The sequence below is a fragment of the Macaca fascicularis genome, chromosome 10 (genome assembly GCF_037993035.2).
Source record: "Macaca fascicularis isolate 582-1 chromosome 10, T2T-MFA8v1.1".
Classification (NCBI taxonomy): Eukaryota; Metazoa; Chordata; class Mammalia; order Primates; family Cercopithecidae; genus Macaca; species Macaca fascicularis.
The window spans coordinates 112,493,966-112,517,234 of NC_088384.1; the positions used below are offsets into that span (position 1 = coordinate 112,493,966).

The 23,269-nt window shown below is 43.0% G+C and overlaps 2 protein-coding genes, 1 long non-coding RNA gene and 1 other non-coding gene across 12 annotated transcripts in view; 3 read left to right on the forward strand and 1 right to left on the reverse strand.

The window, feature by feature from the left end:
• Window positions 1-2,762, forward strand: part of CASS4 (Cas scaffold protein family member 4) — a 48,380-nt gene extending 45,618 nt beyond the window's left edge. For all 8 annotated transcript variants that reach the window (XM_005569397.5, XM_065523325.2, XM_045363160.3 and 5 more), the window contains one exon: window positions 697-2,762. In XM_005569397.5, coding sequence (XP_005569454.3) covers window positions 697-1,104 — 408 coding nt within the window. In that variant the 3' untranslated portion in view covers window positions 1,105-2,762. The remainder of the gene's footprint in view (window positions 1-696) is intronic.
• Window positions 2,763-6,616: 3,854 nt separating this feature from the next.
• Window positions 6,617-10,914, reverse strand: LOC135965672 (uncharacterized). The gene is made up of 2 exons (XR_010578737.1): window positions 10,573-10,914; window positions 6,617-6,894 (listed from the first exon to the last, which is right to left on the reverse strand). It is a non-coding gene; the product is annotated as an uncharacterized lncRNA (long non-coding RNA).
• A 167-nt stretch (window positions 10,915-11,081) lies between these two features.
• The window catches only part of RTF2 (replication termination factor 2), a 52,736-nt gene continuing 40,548 nt past the window's right edge, over window positions 11,082-23,269 (forward strand). Inside the window, exons 1-5 of one of the 2 annotated variants that reach the window (XM_065523328.2) lie at window positions 11,082-11,221; window positions 15,801-15,895; window positions 17,198-17,291; window positions 19,835-19,974; window positions 21,083-21,178. In XM_065523328.2, the coding sequence (XP_065379400.1) occupies window positions 11,153-11,221; window positions 15,801-15,895; window positions 17,198-17,291; window positions 19,835-19,974; window positions 21,083-21,178 (494 nt within the window). In that variant the 5' untranslated portion in view covers window positions 11,082-11,152. The remainder of the gene's footprint in view (window positions 11,222-15,800; window positions 15,896-17,197; window positions 17,292-19,834; window positions 19,975-21,082; window positions 21,179-23,269) is intronic. The other variant, XM_005569409.5, reaches the window with a different exon arrangement.
• Window positions 18,169-18,269, forward strand: LOC123567383 (small nucleolar RNA U13). The gene has a single exon (XR_006690297.1). It is a non-coding gene; the product is annotated as a small nucleolar RNA U13 (small nucleolar RNA).

A 23,269-nucleotide genomic window follows, 5' to 3' on the forward strand; every position in this document is an offset into this window, starting at 1 on the left:
CTGAAATCAGAGAGGATTTTTGGATTTTTAAATGTTTTTAAATCTGTTCTTTGAGAACGTTTTAAAACTCACCAACAAGTTTTCCTGCATTTTTAAAAGTTAAAAATTTAGCTGGGTACAGTGGTTCACACCTGTAATCCCAGCACTTTAGGAGGCTGAGGTGGGCGGATCATTTGAGATCAGGAGTTCAAAACCAGTCTGGTCAACATGGTGAAACCCCGTCCCTACTAAAAATACAAAAATTAGCCGGGCATGGTGGCAGGTGCCTGTAAACCCAGCTACTCAGGAGGCTGAGGCAGGAGAATTGTTTGAACCCAGAAGGCAGAGGTTGCAGTGAGCCGAGATCATACCACTGCACTCCAGCCTGGAAGACAAAGCAAGACTCTGTCTCAAAAAAAAAAATTATAGTTATTGCCAATGTGTTTCTTAAAATGGGTTTCTTATGGTTGGTTTATTGAGATAATTGAATAAAATTATATGTATGTATTACAATATAAGATTGTATATATTATATGTTACAGTGCTTTGAAAACATTAATTTGTTAGACAACTGTTGCAGTATTGGGCTTCCCAAACCAAACCATGCTTTCTTTAAAAAAATAAAAGGTCTTGCAAATCTAGCCAAAACAGGAAAGGACACACAGCCACAGCCCATTGATTGAGTCTCCTATCTATATTCTTCCTTCCCTTCTTTAGAATCCTGGCCCTCTTACACCCCAGCCTTCGAGTCAACAGACTCCTGAGAGGAAACACCGCCTCTCTGAACACTGCCGGCTCTACTTTGGGGCGCTCTTCAAAGCCATCAGCGCATTTCATGGCAGCCTCAGCAGCAGCCAGCCTGCGGAGATCATCACTCAGAGCAAGCTGGTCATCACGGTGGGCCAGAAGCTGGTGGACACGCTGTGCACGGAGACCCAGGAGAGGGACGTGCGCAATGAGATCCTCCGCGGCAGCAGTCACCTCTGCAGCCTGCTCAAGGACGTAGCACTGGCCACTAAGAATGCTGTGCTCACCTACCCAAGCCCTGCCGCGCTGGGGCACCTCCAGGCGGAGGCTGAGAAGCTGGAGCGACACACGCGGCAGTTCAGAGGGACATTGGGATGAGGACTCTCTACCTCCCTTCCTCCTCTGCTCACCTCTCAGCTTCACACCCACAACTTGTGCAACTCTGTCCTATGGGAAAAGCCAGCCGGGGTATACACCGATCAGCTGAAACAGACCTGGTACCCAAAGACCCAAAGCTGGTAGTACCAAGTGGCTAAGCAACCCTGGGGCATTGACTTACCCCACAGGGGGTCAGGAAAGAGAGACAGATATGAGGTAAAGACCTTGTGAAGTTTAGCATATATGGAGTATGCAGTATCAGCTTGAAGTGACTTCATAGAAATAATATTTTATGTTGATTAATTAAATGTGTGCATGTTTTGTTTGTTTGTTTTTTGAGACACAGTCTCACTCTGTCACACAGGCCGGAGGGCAGTGGCGCCATCTCAGCTCACTGCAACGTCTGCCTACCGAGTTGAAGCATTTCTCCTGCCTCAGCCTCCAGAGTAGCTGGGACTACAGGCATGCACCACCATGCCCAGCTAATCTTTGTATTTTTTTTTTTTAATGAAAAGTCTCACATATTTATTACTGAACCCAGCCAACCAATGCATTCATAACAGATTCAGAGAGAAAAAATATATTCCCAATAAAACATGTACAACTCTCCAGAGAGTGGCGACATTTTCACCTTGATGTGGTAACATGACTGTGACCTTCAGACAGCATAAATGTGTGTGCCGTCTCATGTGCAATTCCTTATAGGCCCAGCTTGGTTCTTCTCCAATGTCTCCTTTTGGAGTTGTACTTGATTTTATTACCAGTTTTCATCCAAATCTACTGGGGAGTGGGACGATTTTGTTTTCGCTTCTTGGTCAGGAATCACAATCCTGAAAGTCTTATGAGAAGACATGGCAAGAAGCAGAGTCAAGCATACACCACAATGGCAGAAAAAGGAAGAGCTAATTTTTGTATTTTTAGTAGAGATGGGTTTTCACCATGTTAACCAGGCTGGTCTGGAACTCCTGACCTCAGGCCATCCCCCGCCTTGGCCTCCCAAAGTGCTGGGATTACAGGTGTGAGCCACCATTCCCGGCGTGTACGTGTTTTAAATTCACTCATTTAACATTTATTTATTGGATGCCTACTACATGCCAAGTTCTAGGTGCTGGAGACATAACAGTGTAGCAGAGGCCTTGCCCTCTTGGAACCTACAATCTAGTAGGGGAGTCAGACAGTAAAGTGATGAAGAAATACATACACAGTATAACAGGTGCCAGGAAAAACGTAAGTTGGCGAAGCACAAGAGAAATTGTTTTGAAATGGTTAATTTTTATTGCGTTCATTAGAAAATAGAGTAAGTTTCTTTGTTGTTTTGAATTGAATTAGTTCTGTGAGAGTGGTACAAATTATGTATGTGTCTTGCACCCATAAATATATATTTTTGCTATGTTACTTTAACCTAAAGATAGATGTTATGTTTACAACATAACATGATCTGTTGGGTTCTCTATTAATTTATTTCATTCATTACAGATTCTGGGTTGATAAATTCTGCTCAGTTTGAAAAATTTTATATTTTGTCTCAAATCTGTTACAAAGTATATTGGTTGGTGCAAAAGTAATTGCAGCTTTTGCCATGGAAAGTAATGGCAAAAACCACAATTGCCTTTGCATCATCCTAATAATATTAAATACAATCATGACTTTAAACATCATTTGCAGCATTCTTTTTTTTTGGAAAAGTCTCTGTCACCCAAGTGAAGCCTCCAATGTTTACTTTTGTCATTCCAGTGCTTCTCCCTGAAGTCTGCAGGGAGATGGGGTAGAGGCCATGCTCTTAGGCACCGGATTGGTACTGGAAAACAAAGCTATCACCTGTGGTGGTGCAGCCAGGAAGGCGTGGTGTGGACAGGATGCTCATCATTGGGCACAGATATGAAAGTGGCACGGACATCCCCTCAACTCAAACCACCTCCTCTTCCTTTCCTTGTAGCTGAGTCTTCAGCTCACGTTGCCATGGTTACATCATCACTTCATTTTAAGTGAAGGTCTGGGTCTCCCAGGCGCATAAACACCTCTACAGCTTGGAAGAACATCTCCAGGCTGTAAGTCACCTGAAATGATACCAAGTCCTACTGCTATCTGCTACTCTTTCCTTGGTAGGCGCTTGTAAAATGTTGACTGCTGGAGACTGTCAACATTTTCAGTATTTGTTCAATATTTTCAGTGTTCAATATTGTTCAATATTTTCAATATGTCAATACTGTCAACATTCTCAATATTTTTATTGAGTTAGTCTCAGGGTCCTTAAAAGAAGGATTCCTTCTTTGTGAGGCTTAGTTCTCTACAATTGGACAGAGGCCCTCCAGGGGGCCTATTCTTTGAACAGCCATGATCTGCATCAGTTAGGACTCCTCTTACAAGGGATAGAAAATCATATCCAATCTGTCTTAAGCAGTAAAGGAAATTTATTAACTCATAGATCTTAAAATCATCCAGGGGCAAACTAGCCGCACGGCTGGCTGGTTTCAGGGGCTCCAACAGTGTCATCCAGGACCGGTTTCTCGGTCCCACTTGCTCTGGGTTAACCCCCATGATTGCAAGGTGGTTTTTCCAGGTTACACTCTTCTTGATTCTTGGCCAGAGGAGAAGAAAAGACCTTCATTAGGCTTGGATTGGCTTAGATCAGGTGCCTGCTCCCGAAAGCTCCATGGTAAGCAGGGCATGGAACACCGAGGTTCATTTAGATCTGGAATTCCCACCCACCCCACACACACTCTCCCATATGTCCTGAGAGGTAACGGGATTGGTCTTTCAAGCATTGTGATGGGCCTGAGGTTTCATCTCTGAAATTAACAAGTTAGCCTGTCACCATTTCGTGGATGCAGAGAGAAGACATGAGATTCTGGGATCAGAGACTATGTCAGTGGTCCCCAAGACCACCTCCAGGTCCAGTGAGTCCCTAGGAAAATTCACAGGACTCAGAATAGAGTCATACTCACAGCTGTGACTTACTATATTGAACAGATACAAAGTAAGATCAGCAAGGGGAAGAGGTACCTGGGGTGAAATCTAGGGGAGACCAGGCACAAGCTTCCGAGAGTTTTCCCCCAGCGGAGTCACACAGGACACGCTTAATTCGCCCCAGCGACACTTGTGCCAACATGTGTGAAATGTTGTCAACCAAGAAAGCTCATGAGAGCCTCAGCAGCCAGGGTTTTACTGGGGGCTGATCAGGTGGGAAGCCTCTGTCTGGCATGTACCAAATTTCCAGACTCCCAGAAGGAAAGCAGGTGTTCAGTGTGAATCACGTTTATACAAACAGTTTAGGCACAATGAACCGTTCTTATAAATTCTGGCAATGGTGGGAACCCTCCCAAAATCCAAGTCTCCATGCACCAACCGAAGGTCAACCTCGCAGGCAGGCCTTCATAAGGATATTTGTCAGGCCTGCAGTGTTCATTCTTTTGTGCATGGAGACAAAGGACTCTTTCTCCTGGCATCGCAAGCAACGTTGCTTCACCTTCACATCATTTCCCATGTCCCCCAAGTCCCAGGGGGTGATGCAGTGGCAGGCTCAGGTGGATGCTGATCACATAGGTTTGTGTCAAAGCCAAGGAACCTTAGCATAGGAATCCCCAATTTTTTACAAAGGGCTCTGAGCAAATCTGACCAGGCTTGGCCTCAGAGGGAGACATCATCTTTATACATATTTATATATGTAATATATGTTATAGCTATGCAATATAGATGTTAGATATGTAATATAGATGTTATATATGTGAGATATATAATATATAATATGTATTTTATATATACACACACACACATATTTAGACAGAGTCTTGCTCTGTCACCCAGGCTGGAATACAGTGGTGCGAACATAGCTCACTGCAGCCTCAAACTCCTGGGCTCAAGCGATTCTCTTGCCTCAGCCTGCAAAACTGCTGAGATTACAGGTGTGAGCCATCGTGCCTCGCCTTCATTTTTAATATGTTGCATACCAAACAAACCTGACCTCTGCTCTGGAAGGAGACATTATCTCTATCTTCCGAGGCTGTTGGAAGATGGTTAGACAACATCCTTTAAAAGACAGTTCACAACAAAATGCCATTGGTGCCTCTGCTCTGAAGATGTGCAGAAAGGCAAGAGACCTTGGAGAACTGTGTCCTGACAGGATCCCCTAACAAAAGTCAGGAATATTGCGGGAAGAAGGAAGGATTAGGCCAGGCTTGGTGGCTCATGCCTGAAATCCCAGCACTTCGGGAGGCTAAGGCAGAAGGGTTGCATGAGCCCTGGAGTTTGAGAGCAGCCTGGGCAACAAAGCAAGATGCTGTCTCTATAAAAAAAAATACAAAAAAATTAGCTGAGCCTGATAGTACACACCTGAAGTCTCAGCTACTCGGGAGGCTACAGTGGGAGGATCTCTTGAGCTCAGGAATTCGAGGCTGCAGTGAGCCATGATTACACCACTACACTCCAATCTGGACGACAGAGTGCAACTTCATTTCGAAAAACAGAAAATTAAAAAAAGGAGCGATTATTGTGAGGAGGCAAACAATAAATTTTTATTGCAGTGGATAAAATTATGTTTTATGCTTAATAACAGTGGCATATATTTATTAAATTATTACTACATTGCTACTAAAGCACTGTTCTAATGCTTTATATTCTTTAACTTAGTCGTTCATAAGTGAGTCTTTCATCGTGTTCTAATACGTAACGAAAAGTCCTTTTTTTTTCTGAGATGAATCCACATTGAAGACCTTTGTCAACAAAATACAAAATGCTTGGGTGTAAAATAATGAAAAATGCTGCCGTGAGCTAAATGTGTTTCCTTCCTTTTTTTGAAACAGTGATTCCAGGGCGAATTTATACTCATTAATAAGATGATTACTTCTGAAAAAAAACTTTCAAATAAAATTAAACACAATTTTTTAGCTTTTGGTAACTTTTTGCTGAGTATTTTTGCTTAATGCCCAGAATTCTGTACGGTTTCCTCCCAAGGAAGGAAGAGGAAATGGTGGGTGGTGTGGTGGTAGCAACTCGACCTCAACTAAGTCAAATTTCATCAGGAGGCTGGAAGTGGTGAAGAGCCCATGTTAGAGATCTTCCAGTTTGACAAGTGGTGGGGAGTTGTGTTTGTGGTTTCGTGGCAACTATGTTTTTTATAAACATCTTTTAAAAAATGTTATATTTTCCCTATGGATGCACCCCAGTCCTCTGAAAGTTGCCCATTTGTGTGTGCACTTATAAGGAGGTGAATCAAAGCTACTTGCTAATACCCTTTTCCTTTCATTCATTCATTTCTCAAATAGTCATTGAGCAGCTCCTACTTGTTCAGGCCTTTGCTGATGACTAGAGATGCTGCAGGAAACACAACAAAGGCTCTGGAGCATGGCGCTTTGTTTCCAGTCGAGGGAGATTTAAAAAACCAGGCAGGAGGTGGAGAGGAGCTCTTCTGGAATGCAAAATGTAAGGCAGTGCCGAAAACACTGCGTATCAAGATAAATAATATTTTGATGCAATTATTTTTAAGAAATAAAAATCAATGCAAAAAACTCCATAGTGAATAAGATGTCCAAATTTATATTTATAACATGATATTTGTGTGACAAATGCAAAGAAGAAAATAAAGCAAGATGGAGGTAGTGTGATGAGAGAGCAGTGCTATTTTGGATGGAGAGGTCAGGGAAGATGGCTCCAAGGAGGGGTCCCAGGAGCAGAGGGCTGGATCCCTTGAGGGGGCCAGCTGGGAACACATGAAGAGAAAGCGCATCCCTGGAGAAGGATCAGCAAGACATGTGCACAGAGGTGGGAGAGGAGGGTGGCCAGTGTGGCTGGAACCTAGTAAGGAAAGGAACAGTGGCCCACATTAGCTGGGAGCGGTGGCCAGGGGCCAGTTCATTCAAAGTTTTGTATATTGCCAGAATATTTTGAATATTTCCCTAAAACTGCCAATTAAAAGTAATTTTTATCTTGAATTATCTCAGGATTTGCCTCAGTTTTCTACTTTGTTTTAACCGTCTTTGGGACTCCTTCCTGTGTATGACCTTGAAGGATGCTTGTAAAGTTCTTCAAACATTTTTCATATCTACTGTCTTAGTCCATTTTGTGCTGCATTAACAGAATAAGAACAGATTTATTTCTTGCAGTTCTGGAGGCTGGGAACTCCAAGGTCAAGGGGCCTGCATCTGGCAAGGGCTTTTGTGCTGCATAGTCCCATGGTGGAAGGTGGAAGGACAAGAGAGCAAGGGAGGGTCGAACTCAATGTTATAACAAGTCCACTGTCTCATCACTAACCCACTCCCAAGATAACAACATGAATCCAGTCATGAGAGCAGAGCCCTCGGGTCCTAATCACCTCTTATCAGGCCCCAGCTCCCAACGCTGTTGCACTGGGATTAAATTTCCAACACATGAAATTTGGAGGACACATTCAAAGCATAGCATATAGTTTAAAAAATGTTTAATGCCAACTCTTAAAATGAGTTATGCTAAGTGCGGCTATGGAAGAGCACATGAGCAGAGCTATCAGGAAATCAAACTTGCCATGGCTCAGAAGTCTGAAACGGCCCGGGCGCAGTGGCTCATGCCTGTAATCCCAGCACTTTGGGAGGCTGAGGCGGGTGGATCATGAGGTCAGGAGTTCAAGACCAGCCTGGCCAACATGGTGAAACCCCGACTCTACTAAAAATACAAAAAATTGCCTGGGCGTGGTGGTGCATGCCTGTAATCCCCAGCACTTTGCGAGCCTAAGGCAGGCAGATCACGAGGTCATGACCAGCCTGACCAATGTGGTGAAACCCCGTCTTTATTAAAAACACAAAAAATTCGCCAGGCATGATGGCACATGCCTGTAATTGCAGCTACTCAGGAGGCTGAGGCAGGAGAATCGCTTGAACATGGGAGGTGGAGGTTGCAGTGAGCTGAGATTGCACCACTGCAGTCTAGCATAGGCAACAGAGCAAGACTCCATCTCAAAAACAACAACAACAAGAAACAAAAAAAAAAGAAGTCTGAAATATTTGAGACCTACTATAAGGACTTACTATAACAGCATTTAAAATACTGGTTCTTAGCCTGAGATTCAGAAGGCTGTGAGTAAAATACAAACATGTATACGCTATGTGAAATGTCATATGTGCTAATCAATACTTTTCTGGAGACTTAGTACGAAGTTTTCATCAAATTCTCAAACAGGTCCAATGACTCCCAAAAGGTTAAGAAATACTGGTTTTGCTAAAGAGTAATGATTCTCTTTTTTATCATTTCATTCCTCTGCTTCCCTGAAAATCCATGGCTTGACGAGGACAAAGTTGTCTCCAAAGATGCTTGTAAGGGAATAACCTTTATTAGTTCATTCAACCAGGCACTGGAAGAAGCAGCAGACAATGATGACATCTGCTTCCCAGCAGAGCTGGAAGAATAAATGGTTTAAGTCCAGTAAAGTGCTGAACACAGCACCTGACATGGCAGCCAGCTCTCAACACATATCTGCTACCAATGATCATAAACCTCACAAAAGTTCTAGCTGTGTATAGTCTGAGGCACAGAGCAGCCTAGAGACCAATATTCTAAAAGAGGAAACCAATGAGGAAGAGAAAAATTCCAGCTGCCTGAGCTAGAACACCAGCACAGCCTGTACTGCTGGGTTTTATCAGCAGCATTTGGAGAAGCAGTTAAGTCAGATGGGCCTCATGGGAGACAGCCCCTCATCTTTTACTCCTTCTACTCACCAGCTGTGGGACCCTGAACGAAGACAACTTGGGGTTTTCATTTGTAAAATAGGAGGCATTATACCCTCTAACTTCTAACGTTGTTGTGAGTCCAAAGTGAAAGAATGCCTACAAATCTCTCAGTGCATGCACGGTCATGTCTTAGAGCCGCTATTTTTTATTTTTCTTCCCCAAATGAGAAAAGAACACTGGTTTGAGCCTTTCTAAACTCGCTGGTGTTTCTGCTGTTCTGTATCTGACCTTCTGTCCTTTGCTGTGAGAAAGAACTAATCCCAGCACTCATTCCCGGGTCTCTCACTAGCCACGTGACCTTGAAGGAGTCATTTGATCTTTCCACGCTTCTGCTTCCTCACTAGTAAATGGAATTCTAATAGTATTAACCAGTAGTATCTGCCAAAACTAGGCTTTTGACCCCTTTCTCAATGAATCTGTACTTTCTTTTGGTTTACTGAGGAAATGTACTCATACATTGAGTGTGCCAAAGACTTCTAGGCACTGATGATACAATGTGGAATAAAATGAAGTCCTGGCTGGGCTTGGTGGCTCACGTCTGTAATCCTAGCACTTTGGGAGGCCGAGGCAGGTGAACCACCTGAGGTCAGCCTGGCCATCATGGTGAAGCCCCATCTCTACTAAAAATACAAAAATCAGCCAGGCATGGTAGTGGACACCTGTAATCTCAGCAACTGGGGAGGCTGAAGCAGGAGAATCGCTTGATCCTGGGAGGTTGAGGTTGCAGTGAGCTGAGATCACATCACTGCACTCCAGTCTGGGCAACAGATCGAAACTCTGTCTCAAAAATAAAAAATAAAAAAATAAAATAAAAAATAAAAAATAAATAAGATAAAAACGAAATCCCTACCCTTATAGAGCTTACAGTTATTGTGGTTAGCATAGAAATAAATCATAAATCAATCAGAGACCAACTAATTAAAGGGATTTTTTTAAAATTCCCATTAATCACAGTAACAAGTACCCCAAGCTGACATATAGCCCTTTAAGTTTTCACATCCACATATTTTCTGGGCAACTCTTCCCAAGTAAAAAATATTTTCAGCATTTTAGTTTCATGTAGGTCAATAGGGCAACATCCAATCATAAAGATCTGCCTTCTTGGCAATGCAGAAATTTTCCCATCATATATATGTACAAATACATACACACACACATACATACATAATGACAGAGTCATGCTCTGTTGCCTAGGCTGGAGTGCAGTGGCATGATGGTAGCTCACTGCAACCTTGAATTCCTGGGCTCAGGCAATCCTTCCTCCCACCTCAGCCTCCGGAGCCACCGGGACTACAAAAGCTTACCACAACGCCCGGCTAATTTTTCTAATTTTTCTTTCAAGATGGGGTCTCACCATGTTGTCCAGGCTGACCTGGAACTCCTGGGCTCAAGTGCTCCTCCCATCTCGGCCTCCCAAAGTGCTGGGATTATAGGCACTTTCCCATAATATTTATAATAATTAAAGGAACTAGATAGGCAATCGCCTAAGAGCCGACAGACAATCATGGATTTTTAGCAAGGGATTTGTGTTCCTATAGATAAAATACAGCCTGTCTCTTGGAATGGGCTTAACAACGTCACTGTATGTTTTATAAGAACTATTGTATCGTCTATTAATGATACTTGATTGTTAATAAATTTTTTTTAGCCTGGGCTTCAGGAAACCGTGAATGAAATACACACACGCACAAACTGTATGCAAAATTTCACACACATGCCATCTACAATATGCATGGCAACACCAGAAAGTTCCAGGCCTTAGGGAGGGTCTTACTTCCTAGAATCTGCTGTAACATCACTTCACAGGATTTGCTGTAAGTGCTTGAGTCACAGTTGGCGCTCAATAAAGATGCGTTCTCCTTTTAAACACAAAAATGTCCATTAATACGGCAGATTCCGTTCTTAGGCATCATTAATCGCAGAAACAAGAGGGCGGCCCTTTTTCCCAAGGCGCTCTCAGTCCAGGGATGTGCCCGCTCCGCAGCCACACAAGCTGTCGTGGGATAGGGTCAAAGAGGTCAAAGCGCGGTGGGTGCGCACGGGCCGCCCACGCCCTCGCTGCCCTCCCGGAGCGTGGGCGAGTAATTCCGATTGTGCAGCAGAAACCCAGGGTCTCACGGGAAAAAGGAAACCCGCCCGCGCCCAGCCTCCAAGCGACGCTCTCCATGACAACGGCACTTGGCAACGGCCCCGCCCCGCCCCACTACGTGGGGACTAGCGTGCTGCCCCGCCCCGCTACGTCGCGACCAGCGTTTGCGTCACGGTGGTGCGCCGGAAGTGGCTGAGGATTGCGCCAGAAATCCCGGAAGTGGCAGCTTTAGAATTTTGCTGCTGGCTCTGACTCCCGTCCTGCGATGGGTTGTGACGGGGGAACAATCCCCAAGAGGCATGAACTGGTGAAGGGGCCAAAGAAGGTTGAGAAGGTCAGTGATGTGGGCGGGCTGTTGGGGACCGGGGGTGGTGGGAATTTGACGACCCCAGGAAACGAGAGGAAGTAAGAAGAGGGAGCCAGCGGGATTCCAGACCTAGCTGCGGTCTTTTATTCCATTCACAGGACTCAAAATTAACAACAGTATTAAGAGTGGACATTCAATGAGTGCTGACTATTGCCATTCACTGGACAGTAATCTTAACAGGGGATATCGCATGTAATTATCACAGTAGCCCTGTGGCTACATACTGTCATCTTCATTTTCAGACATGGAAGTTGAGGCTCAAAAGGAGAAAGTTGCAAAGCTAGTAAATGGCAGAGCTAGGATTTGAACCCTACCTGCGGCTAGTAGCAATAATACAAATACCTAGTGTATATTGAGTTTTGTATACACTAACTTCATTTGCTCAGAGAAGCCTTCCCAAACTGTTCCCTTACCACATCCTTTTATAGACTGTCTTATCACCCTGCACACGGCTGTTCGTGGTTGTTTTGTATCAGTCTTCCCCGCTAGACGGTAAGTTCTTGATAGCAGAGGCTGCCCCTTTTTTTTCTCTGCAACTAGCATAGTTCCTGGCACAGTAAATATTCTGAATAAATAAATGAGTGAGTAATCCCTAATCTCACAAGCAATCGAGGAAATTATAATAATTTCTTTGCTACTGACAGGGACACTGAGTCCAGGGATATTAAAAAGTGACTAAGATCACACAGCTGGTAGGTAGTGAAGCCAGGATTCCCATCCACTTATTTGGAATTTCAAAGTTAGCACTAGTAATTACTTTTTAATGATAAAATATTTGTAAAGCACCTAGTAGAGTGCCTGGCACACGTGGAGACTTCATGTATTCTGATTCAGGAGCCAGAGAGTTTGTTTTAAAAGGTAAACCCCTTACGTCACAATTGCATTTGAAGCATTCCAGTGACTTCCCATCACATTAAGAATAAAATCTGATCAGGCGCTGTGAGCAGACCCAGCCTGTGTTTCTGACCTCATCTTCTGCCCCTCTCCACCTCTTTCATACTGTTCTAGCTAAACAGGCCTCTTGTTCTTCAACTTGGAGTGTGAATTCATCCATCTGAAATATTCTTCACTGAGACTGTCACATGATGAGTTTCTTTACTTCATTCAGTTCTTTACTCAGATGTTATCTGTCCACTGTAGCTGAAATGTGCCTCACTTCCAATATTGTTTCTTCTCTTCTTTACAGTGCCTACCACTGTGTTATTTGTTTATTGTCTCTTTCCCACGTAGACAGGAACCTTGGGTGTCCTGTCTGTAACCCCTACCATGTGTCTGCCACGTAATAGACACCTAAAATACATGTGTGAATGTGAGAATGAATGAATACCCAAGAGGATGAAGTGTATCCTCTGATCATACCTACATTTAAACAGGCTAATGCTGGATAATTAGCATTCGTGAGTGCTTTTTTGGCTTTTACCAAAAAAGTGTTCAGCTCAGTTTTGTTTTCTTGTGCCCTGGGCTGAAAAAGAGTAGCTTAATGAAAGGCTTCACAAGAAACAGGTGTCGGAAGAGGGTAGAAAAGAAGGAAGAACGATTCAAAAAAGCCAGAATGCCTAGGCAGGATGGATTTTTGTTGTCACTATTCACACAACAAATGCTTAATAAGTGGTTACCATATATACATTGTTGTAGGCCCCAGGGATATAGCAGTGAACAAGACAGAGTCTAGCCCTGGTGGAGCTTACATTTCAAATCAGTATTGTGAAATCTGCCCTGGTTCCTAACGCAGAGCACCTAAATGCCTTGTAATTTCCTGGGTGACAGAATCATCTTTTGTTCTAATAAGGCAATTCTTGGTGAGCTCCTAGATGGGGACTGGTCACCAGAAACACCAAACCAAGATTAGAAGCTTGGAACTTTCAACCCCACCTCACCCCCATCCTTTAGGGAGGAGAGGAATTGGGCATGGAGTTAATAATCCATCATGCCTACATGGGGGGGGTCTCCATAAAGAAGTTGAGGGTTTGGAGATTTTCTGGGTTGCCAGCCACATCCACATGCCAGGAGAGTTACTCACCCCAGCTCCATGGGGACAGCCCTGCACTTTGGACCCTTGCAGACTATACCCTATGTGCTTCTTTATCTTGCGATTTATTTGTGTCCTTAAAATGTATTTGTAATAAGTCAGCAATGGTAACTGAACTGTTTTCCCACATCTGTGAGACACTAGCAGATTATCAAACCTGAGTGGGGGATTGTGGTAGCCTTTGATTTATAGACAGAAGCACGGGTGACAACTTTTGAACTTGTGATTAGCATCTAAATTTGGGGCAGGGGACAGTATTATGGGACTGAGCCCTTAACCTTTGGGATTTGAGGCCATATCCAAATAGGTGGTATCAGAGTTGAGTTTAATTGTGAGACATCTGGCTGCTATCAGAGAATTGCTTGGTGTGGGGAAAATCCCATACATTTTGTCAGAAGTGTTCTGGAAGTATTGAGTGTTGTGAGTGAAAGTATAGAAAAAACACTTGTCTGGCCGGGCGCGGTGGCTCACGCCTGTAATCCCAGCACTTTGGGAGGCCGAGGTAGGCGGATCACAAGGTCAGGAGATCGAGACCATCCTGGCTAACACAGTGAAATCCTGTCCCCACTACAAATACAAAAAATTAGCTGGGCGTGGTGGCGGGCACCTGTAGTCCCAGCTGCTCAGGAGGCTGAGGCAGGAGAATGGCATGAACCCAGGAGGCGGAGCTTACAGTGAGCCGAGATAGCGCCACTGCACCCCAGCCTGGGCGACAGAGCGAGACTCCGTCTCAAAAAAGAAAAAAAACCAAAAAACACTTGTCTTTTCAGTACAGATATGTAAAAACTTAAAAGATGAAAGACCCTAGAAAAGAAGAGAGACCCTGGTAAAGACATTTTTTACTGCTTTTTGGAGGGAACCAAGTTTTAAAGGCCTGGATAAGGAGTGATTTGTCACTTTTCTCCCTGTCCCCAACTCTCTGAGGTGCTTTTTGAATATAACCTAACCTCTTGGTGCCTCGCTTTCCTTATCTACAAAAGTGAAAATACTAACTCATAGGGTTTTTCTGAGGATTAAAAAGTTAAGTCATGGAAACTGCTTAGCACGGTGCCTGGCACACAGTAAGCGCTTAAGCAGTTTTTACTTTAAAAATGAAATTCAGAGGGCCAGGTGTGTTGGCTTACACCTGTAAACTCAGCACTTGGGGAGAGTGAGGCAGGAGGATCACTTGAGCCCAGCAGTTGGAGAACAGCCTGGGCAACACAGGGAGATCTCTTCAGAAAAATAAAATAAAGTTAGCGGGGAATAGTGGCACTTGCTTGTGGTCCTAGCTACTTTGGAGGCTAAGGAGGAGGATTGCTTGAGCCCAGGAAAATTGAGGCTGCAGTGAGCTGTGATTGTGCCACTGCAGCCCAGCCTGGGCAACAGAGCAAGACCCTGTCTCAAAAAATAAATTAATAAAATAAATTCAGCGGGATTGTTTTTGTTGTCTTTTTTTCTTTTCTCTTCCTATTTTCTTCCAAATGTGCCGTCCTGTTAAATTATTCAGGTTTGGCATTTGAAGACTGGGGAAGAGTGGTGCAGTCTAACAGTGAAGACTGGGGAAGAGTGGTGCAGTCTAACAGTGAAGACTGGGGAAGAGTGGTGCAGTCTAACAGTGAAGGGAAAACAGGAATGGGAAGGAGTAGGACATATGATGTATGTGGAAATGTCATTCGAGGGCCAGGGAGGGTCTTATGTCTGGATTTTCATACTGTAGATAAAGTTTGATGTATCCCTTAGTAAATAAGCCCCAAAACACTTATTTCTGTTAAATTGAACATTTTATGAAGTGTTATGTAGTCTTTGTTCTGAACTTTTTAAAAAAAATGCTTGTCGTCTTAGTTCTTAAGTCTTTAAAATCTGCCATAACTGAGGGGGCTTTCCCATTGTTAGAAATTAACACACTTTGTTTTTCTCTTTTGTACTTTTGTATGGCCTCCCTAATTTATTCTGAAGATTCAGATGTTAATATTTGTATGTGGCTTGCATGAATAGTTTAATAATTTTATATAAACTCTTTTTCTTTGTACATGTCATATGTAGATGGGCCTTTATTTGATGTAGTATCAATTACTTGTGACTTTTAAAATCCTGACTTCAGCCAGGCACAGTTGCTCATGCTTGTAATTCCAGCACTTGGGGTGGCTGAGATGGCGGATCAGTGGAGTCCAGGAGTTTGAGAGCAACATGGCAAAACCACGTCTCTACAAAAAATACGGAAATTAACCAGGCGTGGTGGTGTGCACCTATAGTCCCAGCTGCTCCGGAGGCTGAGGTGGGAGGATTGCTTGAGTCCGGGAGGTGGAAGCTGCAGTGAGCAAAGATTGTGCCACTACACTCCAGCCTGGGCAACAGAGTGAGACCCCGTCTGAAAAACAAACAAAACCCAACTTCCTATGTCATTTTCATTATCTTTGATTTAAAAAAGAAAAATCATTACAGTGTGGTATTACCGAATATACTTTTATATGTAGAATTGTGAACCATGTGTCTTTCAGAGATGAAAATTAATTGAATTTTTTTGTTTTTTATTAGGTCGACAAAGATGCTGAATTAGTAGCCCAATGGAACTATTGTACTCTAAGTCAGGAAATATTAAGACGACCAATAGTTGCCTGTGAACTTGGCAGGTATGGTTTTTACAGTTAATGAAGATGAGTTTATGAAGTGATTTTGAGGAGAATTTTGATGTGTAAATGCAGTTTTCCCTTCATCAAGCGTGAATTATCCCAAGTAGATTTGTGAGGCATAGGCTATCGTTCCCTGTCTCTGAACATAGTTCTGCACTCTTCTAGTCAGTTTGGTTTATTTAATCCATGGTTTGAAAACTCAGGGGCCGGGCCGGGCGCAATGGCTCACGCCTGTAATCCCACCACTTTGGGAGGCTGAGGAGGAAGGGTCACTTAAGTCCAGGAGTTCGAGACTAGTCTGGGCAATATAGTGAAACCACACCTCTACAAAAAAATAAAATTAGCCTGGCATGGTGGCATGTTCCTGTAGTCCCAGCTGTTCAGGAGGCTGAGGCAGGAGGAGCCTGTGAGTCTGGGAGGTTGAGGCTGTAGTAAGCTATAATTCCACCACTGTACCCCAGCCTGTGCAAGAGTGAGACCCTGTCTCAAAAAAAAAAAAAAAAAGCAAACTCAGGGGCCAATAGAAGCTAAGTTATAAGCATAAACACATGAAGGAGCCATGCGAGGAACAGGAGGGAATGGCAGGGAATGGAGAATACTGGAGAGTCTGTGTCCTGTCCAAAGCGGGAGCTGCCACTCAGTTCCAGCCAGTTTTTACAGCTCAATGATGTGGGCCTAGTGATTCCACACCTTCTGGTTTTAATTTTTAAAGAAAAATAGGAAATGTGTGCTTATACATTAAATTTCCCAATTAAAAAAATCCTTGTTCAGGTTACATTCAGCCTTCTAACTGCCAGTTTGCCACCTTTGATTTAAACTAATTTCTGGCTGGACGCATTGGCTCATGCCTGTAATCCCAGCACTTTGGGAGGCTGAGGTAAGCGAATCACCTGAGGTCAGGAGTTTGAGACCAGCCTGGCCAATATGGTAAAACCCCGTGTCTACTAAAAATACAAAAATCAGCCAGGCATGGTGGTGGGCGCCTGTAATCCCAGCTACTTGGGAGGCTGAGGCAGGAGAATTGCTTGAACCAGGGAGGCGGAGGTTGCAGTGAGCCGAGATTGCACCATTGCACTCCAGTCTGGGCGACAAGAGTGAAACACTGTCTCAAATAAATAAATAAATAATTTCCTTCTTTGTATGCTCGGAAATAGTTGAAACGGTTAAATTTACTTTTTAATAATTCAGGGCATTTCTCTTATCAAATGTAAATGACTTTTGGATTGTGGTCAGTTTATTCTTCCTCCTTTGGTTATTTGAAAGTTGCTTGTTGACATAATATTCTAATACTTACTATTGCAGACTTTATAACAAAGATGCCGTCATTGAGTTTCTCTTGGACAAATCTGCAGAAAAGGCTCTTGGGAAGGCAGCATCTCACATTAAAAGCATTAAGGTAACACTAGTGATTCTGAAGTGCTGTGAGGGTCTGAAAAGTGGCTGAGGTTTATTTTATAGAATTTATACACGTTAAAGACTGAACTCAGAAATTTGGGATTCCATTCCCACCCAGGGTGGGTGGGAATATCTAATACACATATGATCTTGGGAAGTCACGTAAATCTCAAGCCACGAGTTCCACCATGCGTACTTCCTTCATTATAAATCTGTTGTGATTTCACCTGTGTGCTGTGCTTTGAAAATTTTGATGTTCTGTATTAATGTTGGGAGGCATTATTTTTGTAATTAAGATTCACCTACTTGGATTTTGGGTTTGGAAGGTACTTTTGTAGAATTAGAGAATTTTATGGATCACTGTTAAATCATGTGGTTACCATCTGGTGATTAGAGGTTCTGATTGACAGTTAAAGTTCTTCCATAAAAGTTGAAAAAACAAGTTTTTTTGATAAAGGAAGTTTCTTGAGAGGACACAGCTTTTTAAATGTGGTCAGTGGGAGAAAAGAAAGGTAGTGAAGAATTTGAGAACCATGAGGCTAGTCAAACCTTCGTCTCACTGTAAATGACTTACTTGAGGCCACGTGGCTAGTGAAGTACTTAAACCAGAACCAGATCCCTTAACTCCCAGTCTAAGGCTCTAGGTTTTGCCTTCTTTTTCTTTCTTTCGTATTATTATATTAGGCTTTTTGTTCCAATTCTTGGGATTGATTACAGGATATGTTCGTTTCAGGCAAATTTGTAATTCTGAAATGTAGCTAATGATAGTGCTGTAGAAATTATTCTGATTTTAGTGGTCTTTTACCTTGTGGAAGAGAATTTATTCCTGAAGAACCTGTGGTAGTATGAATCGTCTTACATCAAAAATGTGATGGACGATTCTTTAGTAGTTCATAAGTGCTATGATTGGGTTTTCACTTGCATGTGTAAGATGTGCCTCTCTCAAACCTTGTGACATCAGCACATTACCCATCTGATGAGAAAAAAATTGCAGTTATTGAAATTAATTCTTACAGTTCGATACTTAAAATACATGTAATATTCAGTTTTATGTGGTTGAATCTTTAATGGAAAAAAATCTCCAAGAAATTACAACGGTAAAGAAAAAAAAGGATACAAATAAAACAATGCTAACACATAGGATTGTCACTACTGTCAATTGATAGTCCACAAATACTTGGAGCGGAGAACTCACTGAGACACGTGCTGATTCTCAGCCAGGAGAATTAGGTTGAATTTGGATGAATGGTGATTTGCTTTTGGAGACACTCAGCTGCTCTCTAGAGTGTTGAAGTCAAAATGGTCTCGTTAAATATGAAGAAGTGCCTTGAATGCGAAAGTAGAGCTATTGTATCAAATTCTTTGTAAAGTTGGAAATTCTTGAAAACCTGAATGGCTGTGTCTTGGAGTATGACAGTATTTTCTGGCTAATATTCTGCCTTAGCTTTTAGGCCATGGCCTCAGATTTTACTGTCTATTCAATGATTTATATATATTTTTTTGTTTTGTTTTGCTTTTTTCAACAATTATATAAATATAGATGGTCGGTAACATGAAGCAGCCTCAGGAGAGAAAGCATTCCGTTCTGGGTGGAAGCCATGCAAAACTTTCTCTTAGTGGAGTAATTTTTTATGTGAGAAGGTACTTTTCCTTAAGTTAAAAAAATTTGTATAGTAGAAATAACTAATTTACTTGCTAGTCAGTGAATTGAAAAGATCTTGTTTTCTGTTTTCTTTTCTTTTCTTTTTTTTTTTTTTTGAGATGGAGTTTCTCTCTTGTTGTCCAGGCTCGAGTGCAATGGCATGATCTCAGCTCACTGCACCTCCGCCTCCTGGGTTCAAGTGATTCTTCTGCCTCAGCCTCCTGAGGAGCTGGGATTACAGGCGTGCTCCACCATGCCTGGCTAATTTTGTATTTTTAGTAGAGAGAAGGTTTCTTCATGTTGGTCAGGCTGGTCTTGAACTCCTGACGTCAGGTGTTCTGCCCACCTCGGCCTCCCAAAGTGCTGGGATTACAGGCGTGAGCCACCATGTCCCAGCCTTGTTTTCTGTTTTCTATTTATGGTTTAATATTATATCTGTGTTTCTGGCCGGGCGCAGTGGCTCAAGCCTGTAATCCCAGCACTTTGGGAGGCCGAGACGGGCGGATCACGAGGTCACAAGATCAAGACCATCCTGGCTAACACGGTGAAACCCCGTCTCTACTAAAAAATATAAAAAACTAGCCGGGCAAGGTGGCGGGCGCCTGTAGTCCCAGCTACTCAGGAGGCTGAGGCAGGAGGATGGCGTGAACCTGGGAGGCGGAGCTTGCAGTGAGCTGAGATCCGGCCACTGCAGTCCAGCCTGGGGGACAGAGTGAGACTCCGTCTCAAAAAAAAAAAAAAAAAAAATTATATCTGTGTTTCTTATGGACCAGAGGAAAGTAACTATGGGGAAGAGATTTTGATGGGAAGGGCTAGAATAACAATTTGTTGACTTAGGTGGTTAAGGCAAAGGATGATCTATTTATCAGATGAATTGTTAAAATATTAATGGTTTTTCCCAGAATGTGACAGAGCTGAAGCTTTCTGATAATCCTGCCTGGGAAGGGGATAAAGGAAACACTAAAGGTGACAAACATGATGACCTCCAGCGGGCACGTTTCATCTGCCCCGTTGTGGGCCTGGAGATGAATGGCCGACACAGGTTAGTGACGCACCTGGGACAGATGATGTGGGAGGCTGGAGGAATAATGCTGGTCTTGGTAGCAGTGGTGCCATAGCTTAGCAATCATGTGGCTTTCTTTCTGGTGTCCTTGGTTTGGTAGCGTCTTAGAGGAAATGGTGCTCAGTCATGAGCACATTCATTTCCATCAGCCATTGCTACAGGACTTCCTGCAAGACCTAGCCTAGTCTGTGGCCTTCTGTTCTTGAGGTAGGGAAACAAAACCTGAAGTGAAGTGGGATTCTGAAAAGTTCTCATGTGACGCTTATGAAACCTGAGTTTAGTTCTTAGATCATCTTTTCCTGTGGGACAGAAAGCAAAGGGCAAATGTTTCCCATCAAGCAAATCCCATTTCCTTCTAGTTACTAATTTTTAATTTTTATTATGTTTTATAGTTTTATTTGCATCCTTTTTTTTTGTTTGTTTTGTTTTGGTTTGGTTTGGTTTTAGTAGAGATGAGATCTCACTTTGTTGCCCAGGCTGGTCTTAAGTTACTGGCCTCAAGTGATCCTCCTGCCCAAGTACCCCAAGTGCTGGGATTGTAGGCATAAGCCACCACGCCCAGCCACTAAGTTTTATTTTTGTAGAGATAGGGTCCCCCTATGTTGGCCAGGCTGGATTCAAATTCCTGGCCTTGAATGATCTTCCCAAAGCGCTGAGATAACATGTGGGAGCCACTGCACTTGGTCACAAATGCTGAAAGTTATGCAGTAGCAGGCAGAGTTATGGAACCTGTGGTTAATCAGTCAACCAAGGCTCTAAAAAATGGTAACCTACCTTGAATATGTAACAGATTCCCTGGCTATAGCACCAGGAATCTCATGGTTGAGATTTTGTGTAGCAAATGTAAGCAACCTGTATATTTTCCTCTTTCAAAAATATGAAGAGTTGAATGGGTTAGTACATGCTTTTTCATAGGATGTCTCACTAAGCAAAAGTGTTAAGCGCTTTCCCCCACATTTGAGAAGTACAGGTATACCTCAGATATTGTGCGTTCTATTCCAGACCACCACAATAAAACAAATATTACTGTAAAGCAAGTCACAGAAAATTTTGGTTTCTTAGTACGTATAAAAGTTATCTTTATCAGGGCACGCTGGCTCCCACCTATAATCCCAGCACTTTGGGAGGCCGAGACAGGAGGATTGCTTGAGGCTAGGAGTTTGAGACCAGCCTGGATAACAAGGTGAGACCCTGTCTTTACAAAACAAAATTTCTTTTCAATTAGCCAGCCGTGGTAGCATGCCCCATAGACCTCGCTACTTGGGAGGCTGAGGCAGGAGAATTGCTTGAGCCCAGGAATTCAAGGCTACAGTGAGGTATGATCATGCCACTGCAGAGCCTGGGTGACAGAGCAAGACACTGTCTCAAAAAAAAAAAAAAGATGTTTATACTCTAATCTTTTAAGTGTGCAATAGCATTATGTCAAAAAAAAAAGTACCTATCTTGATTAAAAATTATTGCTTAAAGAATGCTAACAATCATCTGAACCTTCAGTGAGTCATCATCTTGGCCGGTGGAGCCTCGATGTTGCCTTGATGTCGATGGCTGCTAACTGATCAGGGTGGTGGTTGCTGAAGGTTAGCGTGGCTGTAGCAGTGTCTTACAGTAGGACAGCAATAGAATTTGCTGCATCGATTGACTCTGACTTTCACGAAAGATTTCTCTGTATGTAGCATGTGATGCTGTTTAATAGCATTTCACCCATAGTAGACCTTTCAAACTTGGAATCAGTTCTCTCAAACGCTGCAACTACTTTATCAATTAAGCTTATGTAATATTTCAGATCTATCATGTCAACAATATTCACAGCATCTTCACCATCAGCAGACTCCATCTCAAGAAACCACTTTCTTTGCTCATCCATAAGAAGCAACTCCTCATCCATTTGGGTTTTATCATGAGATTGCAGCAATTCCATCATCTTCAGGCTCCATTTCTAACTCACTCTCTTGCTATTCTACCACACTTGCATTCTTCCTCTACTAAAGTCTTGAAACCCTCCAAGTCATCCATGGGGTGGAACCAGCTTCTTCCAGACTCCTGTTAATGTTGATATTCTGCCCTCCTGTCATGAATCACAGTTGTTCTTTTTTTTTTTTTCTTTTTTGAGATGGAGTTCGGCTCTGTTTCCCCATCTGGAGTGCAGTGGCACAATCTCGGCTCACTGCAACCCCCACCTCCTGGGTTCAAGTAGTTCTCCTGCCTCAGCGTCCCAAGTTGCTGGGATTACAGGCACCCGCCACCACGCCCGGCTAATGTTTGTATTTTTGGTAGAGACGGGGTTTCACCATGTTGGCCAGGCTGGTCTCAAAATCCTGACCTCAGATGATCTGCCTGCCTCAGCCTCCCAAAGTGCTGGGATTACAGGCATGAGCCACCACAGCCAGCCAAATACAGATGTTTTTAATGACATCTAGAATGGTGAATTCTTTCCAGAAGGTTTTCAATTTACTTTGCCTAGATCCATCAGAGGAATGGCAGAAGAAGGCTATGGCAGCTATAGCCTTATGAAATGTATTTTTAAATAATAAGACTTTAAAGTCAAAATTCCACCTTGATCCATGGGCTGCAGAATGGTGGTTGTGTTAGCAGCCATGAAAATAACTTTAATCTCCTTGTGCATCTCCATCAGAGCTTTTATGTGACTTAGGTGCATTATCAATGAGCAGTGACATTTTGAAAGGGATCTTTTTTTTTTTTTTTTTTTTTGAGCAGTAAGTCTCAACATTGGGCTTAAAATATTCCGTAAGCCATGTTATAGACAGATGTGCTGTCATTCAGGCTTGGTTCTTCCATTTCAAGAGCACAGGCAGAGTAGACTTAGCATCATCCTTAAGAACCCTAGGGTTTTCAAACGGTAAATGAACGTTGGCTCAACTGAAAGTCACCAGGCACGTTAGACCTTAGCGAGAGTTGGCCTGTCCTTATGCTTTGGAGCCAGGCATTGACTTCTCCTTTTTAGTGGTAGAAGTCCTACGTAGCATCTGCTTTCAATACAGGCTATTTTATCTACTCTGAAAATCTGTTGTCTAATGTACCCATCTTTTTTAATGATCTTAGCTAGATTTTCTGGAGAACTTGCTGCAGCTTCTCCATCAGCACTTGCTGCTTCACCTTGCACTTTTATGTTATGGAGACGGCTTCTTTCCCTAAACCTCATGAACCAACTTCTGCTAGTTTCCAGCTTTTCCTCTGCAGCTTCCTCACCTCTCTCAGCCTTCCTAGAATTGAAGAGAGTTAGGGCCTTGCTCTGGATTAGGCTTTGGCTTGAGGA